We start from the raw sequence: 20,481 nt of genomic DNA, 5'->3' as shown, positions 1-20,481 counted from the left end.
GTGTATGGAAGTCTAAACACCAGATTATAAACTAGTGATATTGATTTTACTTCTGATTTAAAATAAGAGGTAAAAAAAAAAAGAAAGAGGTTCTGTCAGATTGGTAGCACATGTGTTTATTTCTCCAAAGTGAAATTCTGCATGACTGTGAATCTCCTCTTCCCTCCTTTTCTAGCTCACTAAGTATCATTCTTTCAACTAGAAAAATAAGCTATTTTTGAAAAGACCTATTCATAATAAAATGTGAAAAATTCCAAGGTCGTCTTTATTTTACCTTCACACATATGGTCTTTCCTCTGCCGTTTCAAGGTCTGTGACCTGCAGCAAGGGAAGACCTATGTCTTCAGGGTCCGAGCAGTCAATGCAAATGGCGTGGGGAGGCCCTCGGACATGTCGGAGCCCGTGCTGGTAGAGGCCAGACCAGGTAAGGCTTTGCCATTAGCCATTCAAAATAGCAAAAATTATGGAACCACAATGACTTGGGGGGAGAGTGTGCATGTATTATGTATGTATTTATGGGTGTGTGGATAAATGAATGGGAGAGTGTACATGTATTATGTATGTATGTGTGGATGGATGGATGGATGGATAAATGCATGTATTTGTTCATGTGTGGATGGGTGTACAGATAAATGAGTGGGAGAGTGTGCATGTATTATGTGTGTATGTGGATGTATGTGTGGATAAATGAATGGGAGAGTGTACAGTGTACATGTATTATGTGTGTATGTGTGGATGGGTGCACGGAGAGATGAGTGGGAGAGTGTACATGTGTTATGTGTGTATGTGTGGATAGGTGCACGGAGAGATGAGTGGGAGAGTGTACATGTGTTATGTGTGTATGTGGATGGGTGGATGGATAAATGAGTGGGAGAGTACAGTGTACATGTATTATGTGTGTATGTGTGGATGGGTGCACGGATAGATGAGTGGGAGAGTGTACATGTGTTGTGTGTGTGTGGATGGCTGTATGGATAAATGAGTGGAAGAGTATACACGTGTTATGTGTGGATGGCTGTATGGATAAATGAGTGGGAGAGTGTACAGTGTACATGTATTATGTGTGTATGTGTGGATGGGTGCACAGATAAATGAATGGGAGAGTGTACACATGTTATGTGTGTATGTGTGGATGGCTGTATGGATAAATTGGTGGGAGAGTGTACATGTATTATGTGTGTATGTGTGGATGGGTATACGGATAAATTAGTGGGAGAGTGTACATGTATTGTGTGGGCATATATGGATAGGTGTGTGGATAAATGAATGGGAGAGTTATATGTACACGTATGGATGGGTATATGGATAACTGGGTGAGCATACATGTATTATGTGTGCTTGTATCGATGGGTATATGGATAAATAACTGGGCGAGCACACATGTATTATGTGTTCATGTATGGATGGGTATGTGAATAATAAATGGGAGAGTTATATGTGCATGTATGGATGGGTGTGTGGATAAATGAAAGGACATCTTGTCATATTTTTAAAAAGATTTGGATGGGTAAATGAAGTATGCTCTTTAATGTCTGCCTGTGCACTAATGACCCTGGAGTAGAAGGAGAGCACATTGGGTCGTGAAGACATGGTTGGCAGGGATTGTTCTTGGAATAGTCAAGTCATATGCAGGAAGGATGGTGTTTTTTAAATATTATTGCTGGATTTTTATTAGAAAATTTTAAAGCTGTTGGTAATTTTCTTGGTTCCAATGAATAGAACTTCCTTGGAGTCAACCTTCAAAGGGCGAGTACTTCTGGAGGCAGGACACACACTCACAGGATACATAGTCTATTTATTTTGTGTTGCTGGATAATTTATTTTAAAAAGTTTGTTTGGCTCGTGATTCTGGAGGCAGGATCTAAGAAACACAGTGTCAGCATCTGCTGTGATGGCTCCGGTGAGGGCCTCCCACTGCCCTACAACATGGAGGAGAAGTGGGCATGTACGGAAATGGACACAGCATGGGAGGCAGCCTTGCTTTATAACACTTGCTCTCACTGGAATGAGTCCATTTCAGTTCAACCAGCCAACCAACAGCCAGGGTTATTAGCAAGAATCTTCCAGAAAGACATTAGTCTATCTTACCAACCTCATCACCTCTTTTAAAAATATTTTTATTACTTTATTTTTTATAGAGACAGGGTTTCACTCTGTTGCCCAGGCTGGTCTTGAACTCCTGAGCTCAAGCGATCCTCTGGTCTTGGCCTCCCAAAGTGTTGGGATTACAGGCGTGAGCCACTGCCCCCAGTCTCCAATCACCTCTTAAAGGCCCCCCCCCCAACCATTGCACTATTAACATTGCAATGTGAGTTTTGGGGGGATCGCCACAAGAGTGTGACCTAAATAGCTCAGCGGAGCCTCAGGAAGCAGTGGAGCCTCAGACTGTGAAGGTCCCAATGGCTCTCTGCGGTGGCCTCTCACTGCTTCATTTCACCCTGACGCCTGGTTTTCCTTGCACCTCTGTCTTGTTGGTAACCTGAGAGCCCTTACACTTCATGGCCTCAGTCCCACTCACCAGCAGAGGCTGAGCTGTGTCTTGTCCAGTTCCTAACTCCTAAGAGATGAATTCTACCTTGCACATGATCTGATGTTCACCTGGGTCAAAAAGTAGCAAATAAACCACAAACAACCGCTGCTTCCAAACAAGACAAGGTAAGGCCCTATGGAGAAGGCAGAGCCGTGTGAAGGGGGAGCTCAGTGGTGGGCACATGGCTGCTGGGCTTCCCTGTGAGGGTCAGGGGCGGAGATTCTAGAGAGAACAGGATCCTCAGGGCCTAGAGAGGCAGCCCTGAAAGGTTTTCTGCAGTTGCATGGGATGCAGAGGTGGAAGTGGGCAGAAATGTGATAAATTTAAAAAATTAGCAGCAACAAAACAACCAAGCCCCTCCAGGTACTCCCTAAAGTGTTTTCTCTCTTGTGATTCTCTGATCGGTTCTGGGTCATTAAATACAACTGATGGTGTGGTATAAGATGAGGTCTCTGCTTTGGCTACCCCTCTGGATTAGTCCGTTCTCACACTGCTATGAAGAAATACCTGAGACTGGGTGATTTATAGAGAAAAGGGGTCTAATTGACTCACAGTTCCGTATGGCTGGGGAGGCCTCGGAAAACTTAGTCGTGGCAGAAGGCACCTCTTCACAGGGTGGTAGGATGTTGTGAGTGCCAGCAGCGGAAATGCCAGATGCTTATAAAACCATCAGATGAGGTGAGACTCACTCCCTATCCCCACGCTCCAATCACCTCACTCCCTCGGCATTTGGGGATTACAATCCGAGATGAGATTTAGGTCGGGACGCAGAGCCAAACAGTGTCGCCCTCGCCAGAAAAGAGTTCAAAGGACACCGTGTCCCTACGCCGCTCACCTCATGTTCTTTGTGTGTAGGCACCAAGGAAGTCAGCGCCGGTGTCGATGAAGAAGGCAACATCTACCTGGCCTTCGACTGCCAGGAAATGACGGACGCCTCTCAGTTCACCTGGTGTAAATCCTATGAAGAGATTGCAGATGACGAGAGGTTTAAAATCCAAACAGTGGGGGATCAGTAAGTCTGGCCTGGAAGTTGGATATTACAAACTTTTAGAAGCTCCTGCAAACAGAAGCAACCGACATTCACCTACTCTTCTTCTGTTTTAGCTCCAAGCTGTACTTTAAGAACCCAGATAAGGAGGATTTAGGGACTTACTCGGTGTCTGTAAGTGATACAGATGGAGTGTCCTCCAGTTTTGTTCTGGACCCAGAAGGTAATATCTACATGGCAGAACCTTGCCTATTTTGGTTTTATCACACTTTGAAAGATTGACACCAACATGGAAAAGACTTACTTGCTTAGAAAACAGAAGTATGTTTGCAGGAGTCTGGCTGTGGGGGATTTGTATATAAGCCAAAGCTTACTTCAGAAATTAAACAAACTCCAAAGTTTATATGGTTTCCATCAAATAGTCTCTGACCCAGACACATTGCTTGTATAGCCTCCAACCTGTACTTTTAAAGTCCAGTCCTAGCCCCATTTTAATAGTTTGGTATGCAGAGGGTAACATATTAGCAAAGAAATCCATAAAATTACCGAGAGGCCTACAGATGGAAGAGTCTTCCCTCCCTTCCAACACTGAGAAAACTGGTTGAACAAAGAAAAACATTTTTTATGCATGTAAAATAATTTTTAACTGCCATAGTGAAAACCTGCTGCTCTCTTACAAATGGAAGACAGCAGAGAGAAGTGAGAAAAGTCTGTCTAGTAATCAAGGGGAAAACAATAGTTTTCTTAGGTAGGTTCACAGATCTGAGTTCATCAGGCACATGTGCTCAGGCAGGCAGGGCTGAGTTTTTTTAACTGCCTGGTATCATGTGTGTTTATGTGGCCCCTCATCTACCCCACCCACAGGACAGAGTCAGCCTTAGACATTTTCAAACAAAGGGGCAGGGATGCAGCATGAAGTTGTAGGACTGGTTGGTATCCTCAGATCTCTTTGGGTCTTTAAGGCATTTGAATTTCCAAAAGTTTTCTATGAAAATGCTCTCCAGGGGTGGCATAAATGATCTCCAGGGATGCTCTAAGATTTACAAGCAGATCCTTTAGTTATCAGTCACTGTCCAGGTTGACAGGATGCAGAGGGTGTGACCTGAGAACATCTGACCCAGGATGGGTGCTGAGGGCTGGGCAGGTACCCACAGGGGCAGGAGGGGGCAGCCAGAATCAAACCCTCAGCTTCTCCCGGGTGTAGATCTGGCTCAATGTTGGTTAAATTCTGGAAAGCTCATGCACATTTAACAAGACACAGCTGGACAAATGAGGAGGCCTGCACTGTCTCATTTTTCTTGGGTCCTTAGTTCACCTCTCACGGGCAGGGCAGGAAGGACCCAAAATCTACATGCATGCTTTTAAAGCAACCTCTGCTGGCCCTGCCTCCAGGGTCTTGACACAGTTTTGTACCTTCAAGACATCCTGAAGGAATTTGGAAAAGCTATGCATTCCTCCACACCATTTCAAAGTTTCCATCTTAATTTTAAATATTTGCAAAAGACAAAAATTTTGCCTTCTCTTATATTATGTATAGACTTCAGATATATTTGAGGCAAAACTTTGAAGTTGAAGATTTAGCTCATTCCATTTATGGAAATTCCTACCGGAAGATTTAACTGGGAAAGCCAGTGCTCCCTGTCAAACCAGTTGCCAATGTGAATTTACTTTTGGCCAGAAAAATCTGACTTCGTTTTGAATAGACATATTCACGAAAGGCTCGGAGACCAGCATCTCATTTCTGATTCTAATTTTAAGAAGGAAGGAAGGAGAAAACTGAAGCGGCTGAGAGCCTCCGATTTTCTTGCCTTGCTCTTGGGGCTTCCTTAGGAAAGCAAAATGCAATGTGTTTTGTTTATTTTTTTGTTTTTTTTCTTCCTTTTTAAAAATTCATGGTAATACACTTTCGTGATGGCATTAGTGGTATGTATATTTTTCTTTAATGAGATTGAAGAAGGAAATCTTGAGGGGGAAGGAACGTCACAGGCCACAGGCACATTCTCAGCCAGTTCAGTCAGTTCTAGAAAAAAGCTCACATGAAATTCAAGGATCTGGAAAAGGGTCACCTTAACCTTTCGCCTTCCAAGTCTTCCTTTACTCCGGTATATTCCAGCCCCTGCCCCCAGTGCCTTAGTCCCCATGACTGTGCCCTGCCTTGCCCTCAGCTGCCCCTGTACTAGGTGGACTAGGTGGGTTCTTTAAATGGTGAAGGTTAAAACTGTCCTCTATGTCCCTTAGACCTGTAGTTAAAATTCCTTTCGTGTCCTCCAGTTAAATCCTGGGTGTGTCCAATCCTTGCTTGTGTGAAGCCTTGCTGTTGTCTGCAGACTTCTGAATGTGCAGGTCCAAATCAATAGAAATACTTTTTCTTTGTTTTAGAGCTCGAACGTTTGATGGCATTGAGCAATGAAATAAAGAACCCCAGTAAGTAAGCCTCCAGCCCCACACCTCTGCCTGCAGCCACTGGCTGGAGGGCCCTGTTCATTAATGCATGAGCTTTTGGAGGAACAGCTTTGGGGAAGGGATGGCCTCATTTCCTGATCCTGGCTTACAGGATTGAAATCTATTGATTTAAAACAAATACTAGCTTATATTATAGCTCATTGAAACTTGCATTGCATACAGAGTGATTTGAATTTTGGGTTTAGTATAGCTGTTCCTAATCCAAGTGAAACCCAAGATTTCATTTCTATCAAACGAAATCTTCTGTTATTGAATTGCGTTAAATATAGAACGAATCCAGGCGTCTTTACTTGCCGAACACATCCGGAAAACTAACCTCACGTGGCATGAGGCTTTAGAGGCAACAGCAGGCTAACTGAGGTTTTGTTTTTTATTTTTGGTTTCCACAATCTAATACTCGAGGGTTTCACGTTCTCAAAAATTTTAATAACTAGGATTGATATTTTCCTCCAGCAGCTATTCTTCCTCACAAGGATTTATGCATTATTGACTTGCGATTTCTTTTCTTCCTGTAGCAATTCCACTGAAATCAGAATTAGCTTATGAGATTTTTGATAAGGGGCAGGTTCGCTTCTGGCTCCAGGCTGAGCACTTATCACCAGACGCCAACTATCGATTTATTATTAACGACAGAGAAGTCTCTGACAGCGAGGTGAGTTCCTGTGTGAGTGATCTCTGGCTTTGCAGGGAGCCCTGTTCTGTTGTGGTAGGTCAGTTACTGAATGTCAACATTCTTTTTCTATCCCTTTTTGAGCCTTAAAGATTGGGGTGTGGAAAGTTGACAAGATGAATGGAGATGGTTGATTCTTACAATGTTCAGAGGTTTGATCTGGGTTAGAGACTCCATCAGGAGTCTTTTAAATCCTTGCCCACTGAAATTAAAAATGATTTTGTGCTCGTTTTGTGAAAAGGTTCAGGCCACGTGGGGAAAGGAATAGTCTTGATGAATCAGTTCACTTATTCTTGATAATGGTTTTGAAGGTGTCTATTTTTTGCTCTATTGCGAGAGAGGCCTCCCTGCGTTCTCCCCACACCGACAGCTTCCCGTGGAAGGCATCTCTGAGGAGTAAGTTTCTGCGGCTTCCCTACCTGTTTGGGCAGCAATCTTGGTGTGGTAGACTGACCTGACAGTGTGGCTGTCAAGAGCAATGTTATGGCCAGGCACAGGGGCTCTTGCCTCAAATCTTAGCACTTGCAGAGGCCAAGGTGAGAGGATTGCTTGAACCCAGGAGTTCAAGACCAGCCTGGGCAACATAACGAGATCCCATCTCTTCAAAAAAATTTAAAAATTAGTTGGTTACGGTGATGCTCTCTTGTAGTCCTAGCTACTTAGGAGGCTGATGTGGGAGGATCACTTGAGCCTGGGAGGTCCGAGCTGCAATGAGCTGTGATTCAACCACTGCACTCTAGCCTGGGTGACAGCAAGGCCCTGTCTCAAAAAAACAAAAAAAGACACATGTTCTGCCACACTCCAGACACTGCCTGTGTTCTGCCTTTGATCATATAAAATGAATCTTAACAATGATGACAGGTGCTCCTGACTTGTCTGGAGAATATTTGAGAAGCCATCGGTTGTGTTTGGATAAGTTTCCTCTTTTCTAATCACAGCATGCCTGGGACTCAATTAAAGGATGGCCCTGGTTAATGGGGATTTTATTGTTCAGTGATGGCCTGGGGTTCTCTCAAAGCCCCCAACTTCACCGCTTCTGCCCTTTTTCCTTTAACGCCCAGTGTATAGTGAGGTTGGCAACCTTAGCTGCATACTAAGTCCTCAGTGTTGATTGGTTTGTTCATTACACACATGTTAGGGGAACTGTGGGTTGCAGGAGTCTCTACTGCTTGCAGGAAGCCCACACACTGTAATACGTCTAAGCTGGACCCCTTCTTGCCGTCCAGCCCTTGTGTCTGCTGGGCATTTAGTAGTGCTCAGTTAGACGAACGTTGATCAGACAGAAGTCTTGTGTGCACAAGGATCATCGAATTTTCTTCTCCCGGCCGTCTTTCCCATGAGAATCATGACATACTTTAAGATTCACTCCCACATGGTAGAGTTGCCTAGAAAGTAGGAAACATCTAGCTTCTTTGGGCTGCAGAAAAGCCCGTGGTATAACTATTGCCTTTGGGAGACTTAAAATCTGATCCAGATAATTGGAGAAATCTTCTCTGAGCAGAGACCATGCTATGAAATGAAATGGAATTTAGGGGAATTGTGCTTTATTTGCAGGATACCTTTTGATGAACATTTCCTACCTGCTTGCTTTAAGGATGGGTGCCCTGGCTCCATGGCTAATCTTTTGGACTGTGGCTGTACTATTTCACTTCTTTAATTAGCAACCCACAGGTGACTTTTACATTTGAAGACTGACGCTATTTTGTGGAAGTCACATAAAAGCTTGTATTTATGGCACTCGTAAAATCATTGAATTTCATCTTGCCGCATAATGGCATTAGCAAGAAGCCTAATTATTTTCTAAAACCTGCCCAGACACCTCAGCGCAGCTTCTGAGAAAATGGAAAAGGCTACCATATTGCTAAGAATCTAGTTGGTGAGAATTATACCTTTCTCTTGGTCAGAGCTAGTCAGGGTAAGTTTCTGTCATTCTTTCTCTACTCATACATGCTTGAAGCGGGGATAACGTCATACAGATACGGGCAGGGCGTTTGTCTGACCAACCTAAAGTTTACTCTTGATATTTGAAAGTAAATACTCCACACTGTAAAGAAACCCGAGGTCCATGGAAGGGTGTATCCACTGGAATCTCAGGTCCCTCTCCTGCTCATGGCACTTCCAAGAGTGACATCAGTCTTCAGGGATGGGGACAAAGTTGTGCTTCCTGCAGTTGAGCCTGCCTGCCCGCCCGCCCTCCTTCCCTCCCTCCTTCCCTCCCTCCTTCACTCCCTCCTTCACTCCCTTCCTCCCTCTCTCCTTCCCTCCCTCCCTCCTTCCCTCTCTCCCTCCTTTCTTTCTTTCCTTCCTTCCTTTCTTTCTTTCTTTCTTTTCTTTTCTTTTCTTTCTTTCTTTCTTTCTTTCTTTCTTTCTTTCTTTCTTTCTTTCTTTCTTTCTTTCTTTCTTTCTTTCTTTCTTTCTTTCTTTCTTTCTTTCTTTCTTTCTCTCTCTCTTCCTTCCTCTCTTCCTTTCTTCCTTCTCTTTCCTCTCTTTCTTTCTCTTTTCCCCTCCCTCCCTCCCTCTCTCTCTTTCTCTCTCTTTCTTTTCTTCTTTTCTTTTCTCGCTCTGTCACCCAGGCTGGAGTGCAGTGGCACCATCTTGGCTCACTGTAACCTCTGCCTCCTGTGGTCAATGATTCTCCTGTCTCAGCCTCCTGAATTGCTGGAACTACAGGTGCCTGCCACCACGCCTAGCTAATTTTTGTATTTTTGGTAGAGACAGGGTTTTACTGTGTTGGCCAGGCTGGTCTCAAACTCCTGACTTCAGGTAATCCACCCACCTTGGCCTCCCAAAGTGCTGGGATTACAGACATGAGCCACTGCACCTAGCCTAAGCCATTTCTTAAAATAATCTTCCTCCCTCAAAAACAGTCTGAGGTCATACCTTCTCATTTATTTCTGTCTCTCTCTTTCATTTTAGGTATACCAATTTCCCATTTAGAAAAAGTCTCAGTGATCTTACACAAGTATATATTGTGTGATTTACATCTATGAAATAATATTGGAATTTCTAATTGTGAAGGTGATTTTTGTGTTTACGGGAAATCAAAACCTGGGGTAGGGGTGAGGCAGACTTTATTCACATAAGCCCTGAAAGTCAGATTCAACTAAACAAAAACTGCAGCATCCTCAGTCCTCTTCCTTTCACAGTAGACAGCAGTGCTTGTCTGCACATCACCTGTTGATTATTTGCTTGGCCAATGCACCGGCAGGGACCGAACAGTCAGGTGTGAAGCTGCCTTTATGGAGGCTGTCATGGAGTCGAAGAAATACACCTTCAATTAAAGGAGGACAGAGAAGAAAGATAGAACCCAGGATATATTAAAACAGTATAGTAAACACTAGCAGAATTCAGAGCAGGCAGAGAGTTGAAGAGGCCGAAGTAGTCCAGGAACAATTTCAAGGGTAGAGGGTTATTGAAATGGGTGCCAAGGTGGTAGAAATCAGGTCGGGGATGAGAGGGAGAGAATGAGACGTTCCAAGCTCCTCAAGGGCACAGAGAGCCGGGAATGACCAGGGAATAGCAACGCAGGGACGTGGAAGGTGGGCTCAGCAGAGGGGGCTGCTTGCCTGAGTGATCTTAGGAAATATTGTTGGGGAATAGGAATGGGGTCAGAAGACACAGGCTTTGAATGTCAGGCAGAAGAACTTAGAAACAAAGCTGAGGAAAATGAACACACACAAAGACAAACGGAACCAAGTGACTAATAATATTCATCTGCTACAGCTTCTCCGGTGGCACTGGCAGGAGCAGTCTTAAAACAGAAATGGAAACTCAGAGAGAAAGAAGGACATTGCGAAAATAAAGGTGCAGGTTTATCAGAAAAAGGTTGCTGATTTTCTGGCTAAACGCATGTTGTTACCTACAGATAGAAATTCTCCGTAGTATTGCTGCTGAGGCAAGGGTTTAGGAGGAGTGTGGTTCCAAGGGCTGATGGAGTCTCGTCACCCTGCCCCTGCCTCACGTGCTCAGCAGCACAGATTATTCATTTTTTGTTCTGTTCACATGGCTTCGAGAGCCTCCCTCGGTCATGGGTAAGATCATTATTCAGGTTGGAAAGCCTTTGCCCCAATTCCAGCTAGGATCAATCCGAAAGGTAGATGATAATTTGCAGAAAATATTGACAGCAGCTGGAACTGCCATATTGTTAACTCTGGATGCCAGGAAGCCGAGGCCGGGCGTCCGTACTCCCGTGACTCTACAGTGGTGTGACTGGGGCGAGTCCTGTGTTGGACGTTGGACGCCCTCCACACCGTCCTGCCCTGCATTACTGCTGCATTTAGGATGAGTCACACATTAGGATGTGGTCGTTCCACCACCAAGACCCTGCTCATGTCAGAGACTATCATCCAGGTGAAGTAAAATGCATCCACTGACAGCCGTAAAACCTTTCAGTACCTGTTAGCGCATCCCAAATGCTGAGCGACCAGAGGTGTGGGGAAGGAGAGCTGGGAGCAGGTGATGGCCTTGGGATGCCTCTACCCCAGATTCCGCCTGGGTTGGGGCCACTGTGCCCGGGATGTGGCTGCACCAGGGTAGGGAAGTCGAAAAGGGTGGTGGAGGGGGTTAGCTGTTGAGGAAGGGAGGTGACAGGTGCAGCCGGGGTGGAGGAAGGACCGGCTGAGACAGGTTCACAGTGTTGGCTGATGGCTGATCTTGAAGGGAAGGTCTCAGTTGATTAAGAAGGCTTTGCCAGATCTGCAGTGGGAAGGATGCTCAGGTCCTGACCACATCCACAGGCTCTCACCTAGAAGGATAATCTTCTCAAATTGCTCAGTGTCACTCAGTAGTGTCAGAGACCGCAGCCACCTCAATGCCATGGACTGCAGGATGAACTAAGCCCCCTCCAGCTGGTTTTCTCTTCAGAACCTTTATGGACGTGTGTTTGGTGTTTCTTGCTGCCAGGCAGATGAGAAGCGTGGTGTGAGGCTGTGGGATGAGTAGGCAGTGCCCACTCTCAGAGGCTCATTGCCTAGTGAGACAGACAGAAGGCAGGAGAACAGGTGGACCAGGGAGGGTGCTCCCGAGGGGAGGGTGTTCCCAAGGGGAGGCAGGGCTGTTGGGAACCCCAGAAAACACCAAGCCTCACCCCAGGGCATCAGGGAAGTCTCCCTTAGAGCCAATCACAGGGCTGCTTTTGGGTGAGGTGGCCACGGCAAGGGTGGGCAGAAGCTTCACTGTCGCAGAGAGGCCTGCAGAGCTCAGAACTGTCTGTGGGGCATGGCCCTCAGGGACTCGAGGTGCTGGCTTGCCAAGGCATGAGATGTTTCCCTGCTCCCATCCCCAAAGCAGCTGAGAGGCAGGTATAGTCCAGGCTTCGGTGGACTGTTCCTGTGATACAGTGTAACCTAGAAATCATGAAGCAATGCAATTTAATGTTCTTAGAGCAACCAAGAGCCTCCCAATCTTTCTCCCATGTTAGCAACAAGACAGCTGCATGGCAGGCAGGAAGGGGGAATTGTGTGGGCAAATGTATGTAGTTTGGTTGTATGCATTGCATATGATAAAATTCCTTTTCTTCCCCTTTCTTTTGAGACAGAATCTCACTCTGTTGCCCAGGCTGGAGTGCAGTGGCATGATCTCGGCTCTTGGCAACCTCTGCCTTCTGAGTTCAAGTGATTCTCATGCCTCAGCCTTTCGAGTAGCTGGGTTTTTAGGCATGCACCACCATGCCCAGCTAATTCTTGTATTTTTAATAAAGACTGGGTTTCACCATGTTGATCAGGCTGGTCTCGAACTCCCGACCTCAGGTGATGCACCTGCCTTGACCTCCCAAAGTGATGGGATTACAGGCATAGCCACTGCACCCAGCCTGACAAAATTTCTTTTTTCTTTTTTTTTGAGACAGGGTCTTGCTCTGTTGCCCAAGTGATCCTCCTGCCTCAGCCTCCTCTGTAGCTGGGACCACAGGGATGTGATAAATTTATATACTGCTACACAGGAAAACTTGTTTTCATGATTACAAAGAAGAGATGGTCTAATATAATAAGAACATATATTGGTAAAGACCAGTGCCATATGAAATTGGTTTGAAACACCTCTAAAAATTACATAGGCTGATTGATGTTTTAAAAAGTTGCATTAGAATTAGAGTTATTTAAGTGAAAAAGTGAAATTTAAGCACTAATATTAATTTATAATAATTTTAATAATTATCAAGAAGCACAAAAAAGTAAAAACATCAAGCCCCCAAATAAGGAAAGTAACAAAAAAAAAAAATAAAAAAGAGAAATAAGCATTAATAAAGGCAGGGGAAAATGGTTTCGGTGACGTTAAAAAGTTAATAAATAAACATCACAAAATCAGAGAGAAACGAAAGATCAAATTTGCTCAGTTCACCTGTGTGTTAGAGAAACACTTGCTTCTTCTGCTTGTAGGATTACCTAAATAAAATGTATTCATATGTATCTGTGCATGTACTGTAGAATAAAAAGAAACTTTAAAAAAAATAAAAGTAAGAAATCAAAAGTGATCAAAAAAGTCAACACCTGTTGAAGGTCCATTTATCCTTTCCTCACTTGAACCCCTGCACCCCAATGAACCGCAGCAGGCTGGGGCTTGTGGGTGCTGGGTCCCAGGAGCCAAAGATGACAGGGCTATGGAGATTGCCTGTTGTTGCTGTCATGTGGGATTCTGTCATCAGCTGGCGATTGTTATAATGCACATCATTTGCATATCATTTTATTTTCTTCTGTGAATTCTATCTGCCTCACATTAGGAGCTCGTTCTTGGGTAGGTGTGGAGTGTCTACCTAGAAGGTACATGGTTTGCACTCTCAGATCACCTCACATAGCGAGGCTTTGTCGCAGAGTGACAGCTAGTACCTGCCGTTTGGTCCTTGTTCACCCAGAGGTTTCCTTGATAAAATTTCATTTTCATTTCTTCCTATCACAGTCCCTTACGATCTCATGGCTGATGCAATTCTTAAATGTAGTGAGGGAAAAGTAGGAGAGATTTCCTTGTATAATTCTCTATTTTCCTTGTTGCTTGCAGGCACACAGAATTAAATGTGACAAAGCTACTGGCATTATTGAGATGGTGATGGATCGATTTACTATTGAAAATGAGGGGACCTACACTGTGCAGATTCATGATGGAAAAGCTAAAAATCAGTCTTCTCTAGTTCTTATTGGAGATGGTATGCTATATCAAATATTTCCATATGTCCTAAAAGATAATTCAAAAGAAATTCTTTTGACTGGAGAGAAGCCAACATGTTTCATATATATTTTTTTTAAACATTGAATTTAGCATTCAGGACTGTGCTGGAAGAGGCTGAATTTCAAAGGAAAGAATTTCTCAGGAAACAAGGTGAGTCACTGAATGGCTCTCTCACCCCCAACATAAAGCAAAGACTTAGGATTGGAGTATTTGTCAGAAGCAGATTCTATATGATACCAAGTGACCCTAGAGGCTGTTTTAAGTGATTAAGAGGTTAGGCCAGGACAGGCATGGTGGCTCATGCTTGTAATCTCAGTACTTTGGGAGGTCAAGGTGGGAGGATCACCAGAGCCCAGGAGTTCACAACCAGCCGAAGCAACATAGGGAGACACTGTTTCAAAAAAAAAACAAAACAAATTCTAAAGAAACCAGGCTTGTTGGTGCATGCTTGTAATACTAGCTTGAGCCTGAGGTCGAGGCTGAGGCTGCAGTGAGCTATTATCACGCCACTGCAGCCTGGGCAACAGCCTGTCTAAAAAAAAAAATTCTTAGCTCTAGAAATGTGTATACTTTTCTGTTCCTTGTCCTTTACATGTATTTTGCCTGCATTTAAAAAAATCGCTTCTACCTTTAAAAGCCTCAGACTCATCTGTTTAATGTTCATATTTCCTGTAATTGTCTTAAGTCAAAGAAACAATCAATCTAACCAGGCTCTGTGGCTGACTTGCTGACTAACTCATCTCTTCTATACGCTGCTGGGAGGTGGTTCTTCCAAAACATTTATTTCTTTTAAGCACCCTTTGCATAAAATACTTCAATAAAACTCAATAAAGTGCACCAGATAAACTCAGGTTTTCTATAACCTGCACCCACCACTTAACCAGATTTTATTTCCTACCATGAGGACAACTTCCTGGATGGGCCGGACTGACGTCTTCACCTTCCCCCTTTCCCGGCACCCATGCCTGTCTCTGTGGTCTTGTCTCTCCTGAGATCTTTCCAATCTGATGTCCAAAGTGGGTCTTCCCATCTCCCCATAGCCTTCCTTGCCTTAGGGGCCCCTGATGTTCCTTTTGGGGGCTCCCTCTGAACCTTCTGAGGGGCTGGTTGTTACCCTGCACTCTGGTGGACAGGACAGGCAGCTCTTCTGTTGTTTGCTGCATTCCTGACACTTCTCGCACGGCTGAGCACCTTGTAGGTGTGTGGGGCTTACCGACTGCATGGGAAGGGAATGCGCTTTATAGCCGGGGAGTCGTGAGGAAAGCGTGCCTCTAGCTTTAACGTCCAGATGGAGTCCAGCAATTTTAATGAAAAAGAATAAAGAACTGGGGTGGAGGAGTTGGGGGCATCACTAGGCTTTGAAATGTAGAGAAGGCAGTAAAGGCTGTTCCTATCACCAGGAACTTGTTCATTCTACTTAAGATTGTGTGTGAGCTTTTAACCTTCCTAACTACAAACAATATATTTTAAATAGATTGCTTTTACAAATACATATTAACTAGATACAAAGGAAAATGGATGAATTTTGGATTCTCAAATGTAACCCAAGGGCTTATTCAAAGAATATTTTTATATATAGGATTTCTATGTTTCTTGAGAATAATTAGAATATAAAGTATGAAACATAAAATCAAAACATTCTTTTTTATTTTTCATTGTTTTTGTTTCTAACAGTTACAAATATTTTACCTATTTCCACATTTTGAACTTTTTTGGCCAACTTTGTAGGATGTATTTATGTATATGAAAGAGATAAACATATTTTCCAAATCTGCTTTCTATTTTTGCATTGAATGGCAAAAGGGTATTAGTGTATGACTTATTCCTACATGTGCTTTAAATAAAAATGATTAATATTTTAAAAAAACCTATATAAACCCATCTTTGATTTTGAATGCTACTAAATGTATTTTACAAAATTGCTAGGTCAAACTGTTTTCTTCATCTCATGTCTGTTCCTCTTATTACAAGGTATTATATAGCACGTTGCTGAATGTTCAGTTAGACATATACTTTGGGAAACAAAATATAATGATTTCAATAGCCTCCTTTCTAAAGCGCAATAGATGTGAGATGTCAGTAAGAAGGAGCGATCAGACAGTATCTTCCTACCAGGAAGCACAGATTCCAGTGGAGAGTCAGTGTTAACACGTGTCAACATCCCAGGCCTGAAAATTATCTGTTTCATTCTGTAAAGCTATTGTCTTCTACCAAAAATGCGTTACATAAGTATATATAGTACATGCTTATGTATTATATATACATACCATGCACATATGTGTGTGTATATATAATAGCTATATATTTATTTATTTTACTTTTTCCTTTTTTAAAAGTTGTTTTCCCTTGTTTTCTCCTTAGGCCCTCATTTTGCTGAGCACTTGCACTGGGACATCACAGAAGAATGTGAAGTTCGACTTGTTTGCAAGGTGAGAAGCCCGGTTCTAAGAGGACTAATAAATCTCGGTCTGCTTCATATCAGAGAGGCCTTTCAGGGAGCAGCTGTGGCCACATCCATGAGGCTGGTGGCGAAGCGTGCAGTGTCTGCATAAGTGTGGATGGGCAGAGTGTATCCGTGAGGCTGGTGATGAAGCGTGTGGTGTCTGCGTAGGTGTGGATGGGCAGAGTGCATCCATTAGGCTGGTGGCGAAGCGTGCGGTATCTGCGTAGGTGTGGATGGGCAGAGTGTATCCGTGAGGCTGGTGATGAAGCGTATGGTGTCTGTGTAGGTGTGGATGGGCAGAGTGCATCCATTAGGCTGGTGGCGAAGCATGCAGTGTCTGCATAGGTGTGGATGGGCAGAGTGCATCCGTGAGGCTGGTGGTGAAGTGTCTGGTGTCTGCATAGGTGTGGATGGGCAGAGTGCATCCGTTAGGCTGGTGGCGAAGCGTGTGGTGTCTGCATAGGTGTGGATGGGCAGAGTGCATCCGTTAGGCTGGTGGCGAAGCGTGTGGTGTCTGCATAGGTGTGGATGGGCAGAGTGCATCCGTTAGGCTGGTGGCGAAGCGTGCGGTGTCTGCATAGGTGTGGGTGGGCAGAGTGTATCCGTGAGGCTGGTGGCGAAGCGTGTGGTGTCTGCATAGGTGTGGGTGGGCAGAGTGTATCTGTGAGGCTGGTGGCGAAGTATCCGGTGTCTGCATAGGTGTGGATGGGCAGAGTGGCCTTTGGGTCCTGTGCATTTTTTAGTACTTGAACTTTAGTGCTTGTCTTTTCTTCTTCATGAAAAGATTACAGTGTTGTGGTGTGCAATGAAAGGTTGGATTATAAAAATTATACTTAAACTATTATTAAGTGAGTTTATGAGAAAGCACACTGTGGTGAAATCTACCTGGAAGTGCTGCTCACATGATTTTATCAGGAAAGAAAGGTATGCTTTGGAGACAAGATGCTTTTTTCAGTTTCATTTAGCAATTTAGTAAAACATTTTATTATTACTAAATATAAAAATCTCTCTTTTTTTTTTTTTTTTTTTGAGATGGAATCTTGTTCTGTCACCCAGGCTGGAGTACACTGGTGTGGTCTTGGCTCACTGCAACCTCCTCCTCCTGAGTTCCAGTGATTCTCCTGCCTCAGCCTCCTGAATAGCCAGTATTACAGGCCCCTGCCACCACGCCCGGCTAATTTTTGTATTTTTAGTAGAGAGGATTTCACCATGTTGGTCAAGCTGGTCTCGAACTCTTGACTTTGTGATCTGCCCGCCTTGGCCTCCTAAAGTGCTGGGATTACAACAGGCATGAGCCACTGTGCCAGTCCTAAAAATCTGTTTTTTAAGCAACAAACCTTCAGTTTAATAACTGTCTGCTATTTGACTGTCTCAGTATGAGAGGATGGAGGAAAAAGATCAATAATGCATTATTTTTATCCCCAAACTGGTTTTTTATTGTCCACTGGATAAGAGAGAAAAGCAAACAGATAATTTGAATAAAGAGATGATTCCTGAGGTGCCAGTGCCAAGGGGACTAAGAATTAAGCAGGCCAGTGAGTGGGAAGAGATGGCTCCAGGAAGATGCCGCAGCAGCGAGGGACAGAGAAGCTGAACTGTACACTTAGAAGTAAAAACAATAGGCTGGGCGCAGTGGCTCATGCCTGTAATCCCAGCACTTTGGGAGGCCAGGGCGGGCGCATCATGAGGTCAGCAGACCGAGAACAGCCTGGCCAACATGGTGAAACCCCGTCTCTACTAAAATACAAAAAATTTAGCTGGGTGTGGTGGCGGGCACCTGCAGTCCCAGCTACTTGGGAGGCTGAGGCAGGAGAATAGCTTGAACCGGGAGGCGGAGGTTGCAGTGAGCCGAGATCACACCACTGTACTCTGGCCTGGCGACAGAGCAAGGCTCTGTTTCAAAACAAACAAACAAACAAAAATAAAACCGCAAGGCTGGTGGGCAGGTGGGGGTTTCTCCCACAGGGCCCAGAGGCTAGCTGTGGTCTGCAAGGGCGCAGAGGCCCTGAGGGCTGTTAGTGCAGTGACAAGGGTTGCTCGTTGACAAGAAAGGCGGGAGTTGGCAGGGCTGGAGGATGATGCTTCAGCAGGCTGCTGAGAGATGGTCACTCCAGCAGGGCAGTTTCATTTGCACAGAGAGAAGATTTAGAAGACATATTCAGCAGTTAAAACTAGCAGAGGTCGGCAGGCAGCTGGGTGTGGGTGAGAAGGCAGTATACTGGGGGACTGGGTGGGTGGGTGATATTACCTGAGCTCAGCACTGTGCTGGGAGGGCCAAGTGTTAGGGTTTTGGGAATAAATTCAGTTTCACAAAGATTTAGTTGTATCTGTGGAATGGGCGATAAGGCGTGACCAGCTCACAATGGGCTACGTGAGCCCAGCAGCAATGGAAAAGTCAGCAGGAGCGAGTGGGTTCCTGCGATACGGGAATGCGTGGCTGTGGAGATGACGCAAGTGGGTCGTGCTGCCGAAGGACAGTCTTTAGAGACAGGACCGTCACGGGTGACTGGGGCGTTTTGGAAAATTCAGATTGTCAGAGGACAAGAGGAGAGCAGCTCTGGGATGATTAAGCAGAAACCATCAGAGAGTTCAGAGGGAAAGCAGGTGACTCGCTGGCCGCTGGGAGGGAGGGCCTTCCGGAGTGAAGCCCCGGAGGGTGTGGTGAGGAGGGGCGGCTGGAGGCAGCATAGGCCACGGGCTGGGTGGTGGGCTTTCCAACGCCACTCTGTGGCAAGGCAGGGTCTCTACGTGGTGGGCTGAGGAGTTGGGAGACAAGGGGCATGTGAACAGATGTCTGACAGTGAGGAGGGCAGAGGGCTTCAGGGCTGGCTTCTCTCTCCTCCTTTCTGGATGGGAACACTCAATCCTATTTACCGGTGAAGGGGTCAATGGAAGAGGAGCCACAGGAGAAGGAAGGGGAGGGCATGGGGACGCGAGAGGGGCAGTGCTGGCCTGGAGGGAGATGAGCCCAGGAGGTCAGCACAGCCGTGCAAGGGGCTGCTCGGCCCCCAGGGCAGCTCCCCATGAAGGACCACGGGGGATTTTGAAAACCAGGGCAGAGCAAGCGGCAGATCCAGCAGTGCAGCCCGTTGGTTTCAGCCTCTCCAGTGAAGGGTTGGAGGTGTTGAAGATGAGGAAGGTGGCCCACGCGGAGGGGGGTGGCAGGAGTGGGCTGTGATTGCCACTGAAGGAGGCACGACAGGAGCTCCCTACTGAGTAAGAATGGAAGTCATTGTTGAGGGCACCAACGTGGAGACAGCTTGTAGTGGCCCAAACAGGTGCATTGGGGTTGATTTTTCCAGATGTGCCCAGCAACCCTGGTGTGAGTCAGGGGACGGACTCATGATTGGGGTCTTGCCGGTTGGATGTTGCAAGAAGGGAAGATGGAATAGGAGCTCTGGGTCTTGCTTAACTGTTGCTTTATTGGTCAACCAGCTGTCTAAGTTGAGCAGGAAAGCGAGGCCAGGCAGGATAAATGGAGAGGAGAAAGGGCTAAGCATTGGTGATCGCCACTGAGCCAACTCGGTGGGGACACTGGGGTGCGGACTTGTTGATGTGGGTAAGTGTCAGGTGTGGACCTACCGTGAAGAGGAAGTGCATGCTGGCAGCATGGAGGTCTGTAGTGCGTGCCGGAGTGGACCCGGGGATTTGCAGGAGGGCGGGGTGTGGGGGTTTGGAACTAGGTGGGTGTTGAACCAGGTTGCTCCTAGAAATTCATGTGATGAAAGTACCTGTCTTCCTATTCTGACCACCCTCAGTATTGGTAATTAATTTGCAATTTGATTTCCTGTTTATATATTTTTTAGTGATAACTAGAGCTAAGGCTTTGATATCAAACATGCTCAAAGCTGTGATACATTTATTATAGAAAAATACTTAGATTTATTTTTGGTAGTGAATTTCTTGGACTAGTATATTTAAAAGGAAGATTCAGAAATGAAAACATTTATGAAAGAAGAGAAGGTTACTTGCAAGGAAGCTGCAAGTGAGATGGTCTTTAGAAGTCTTGCTCAACAAATGAAAAGAATAATGAATATTTAAAGGGAAGAAACTTGCCAGGTGACTGAGGACAGGCTGTGTGTGAGTCTGTTTATGCTGGAAAAATAACTTTCTCAAATGTTTTGTGTAAGGTATATTGCCGAGTTAAAATGAGGAAACTGAGGCCAGTGAGAAAAAATGAGAATCCAATTTATTCAGCTCCCGGGCAAGGTTCTGTGGTCCAGGAAGGG

General features: G+C 45.1%; 1 protein-coding gene across 2 annotated transcripts in view; it reads left to right on the top strand.

Moving 5' to 3' along the window:
* The window catches only part of MYOM2 (myomesin 2), a 103,014-nt gene that overhangs the window by 56,612 nt on the left and 25,921 nt on the right, over positions 1–20,481 (top strand). For both annotated transcript variants that reach the window (XM_021670185.2, XM_064369783.1), the window contains exons 21-28: positions 310–424; positions 3,386–3,542; positions 3,635–3,741; positions 5,898–5,942; positions 6,497–6,633; positions 13,642–13,786; positions 13,900–13,959; positions 16,171–16,238. In XM_021670185.2, coding sequence (XP_021525860.2) covers positions 310–424; positions 3,386–3,542; positions 3,635–3,741; positions 5,898–5,942; positions 6,497–6,633; positions 13,642–13,786; positions 13,900–13,959; positions 16,171–16,238 — 834 coding nt within the window. The remainder of the gene's footprint in view (positions 1–309; positions 425–3,385; positions 3,543–3,634; positions 3,742–5,897; positions 5,943–6,496; positions 6,634–13,641; positions 13,787–13,899; positions 13,960–16,170; positions 16,239–20,481) is intronic.

The sequence above is a fragment of the Aotus nancymaae genome, unplaced genomic scaffold, assembly GCF_030222135.1.
Source record: "Aotus nancymaae isolate 86718 unplaced genomic scaffold, 86718_ANA_hifiasm-v0.15.2.pri h1tg000090l, whole genome shotgun sequence".
Lineage (NCBI taxonomy): Eukaryota > Metazoa > Chordata > Mammalia > Primates > Aotidae > Aotus > Aotus nancymaae.
The sequence above is the reverse complement of the archived record's forward strand: the minus strand, read 5'-3'. Positions and strand labels throughout refer to the sequence as shown.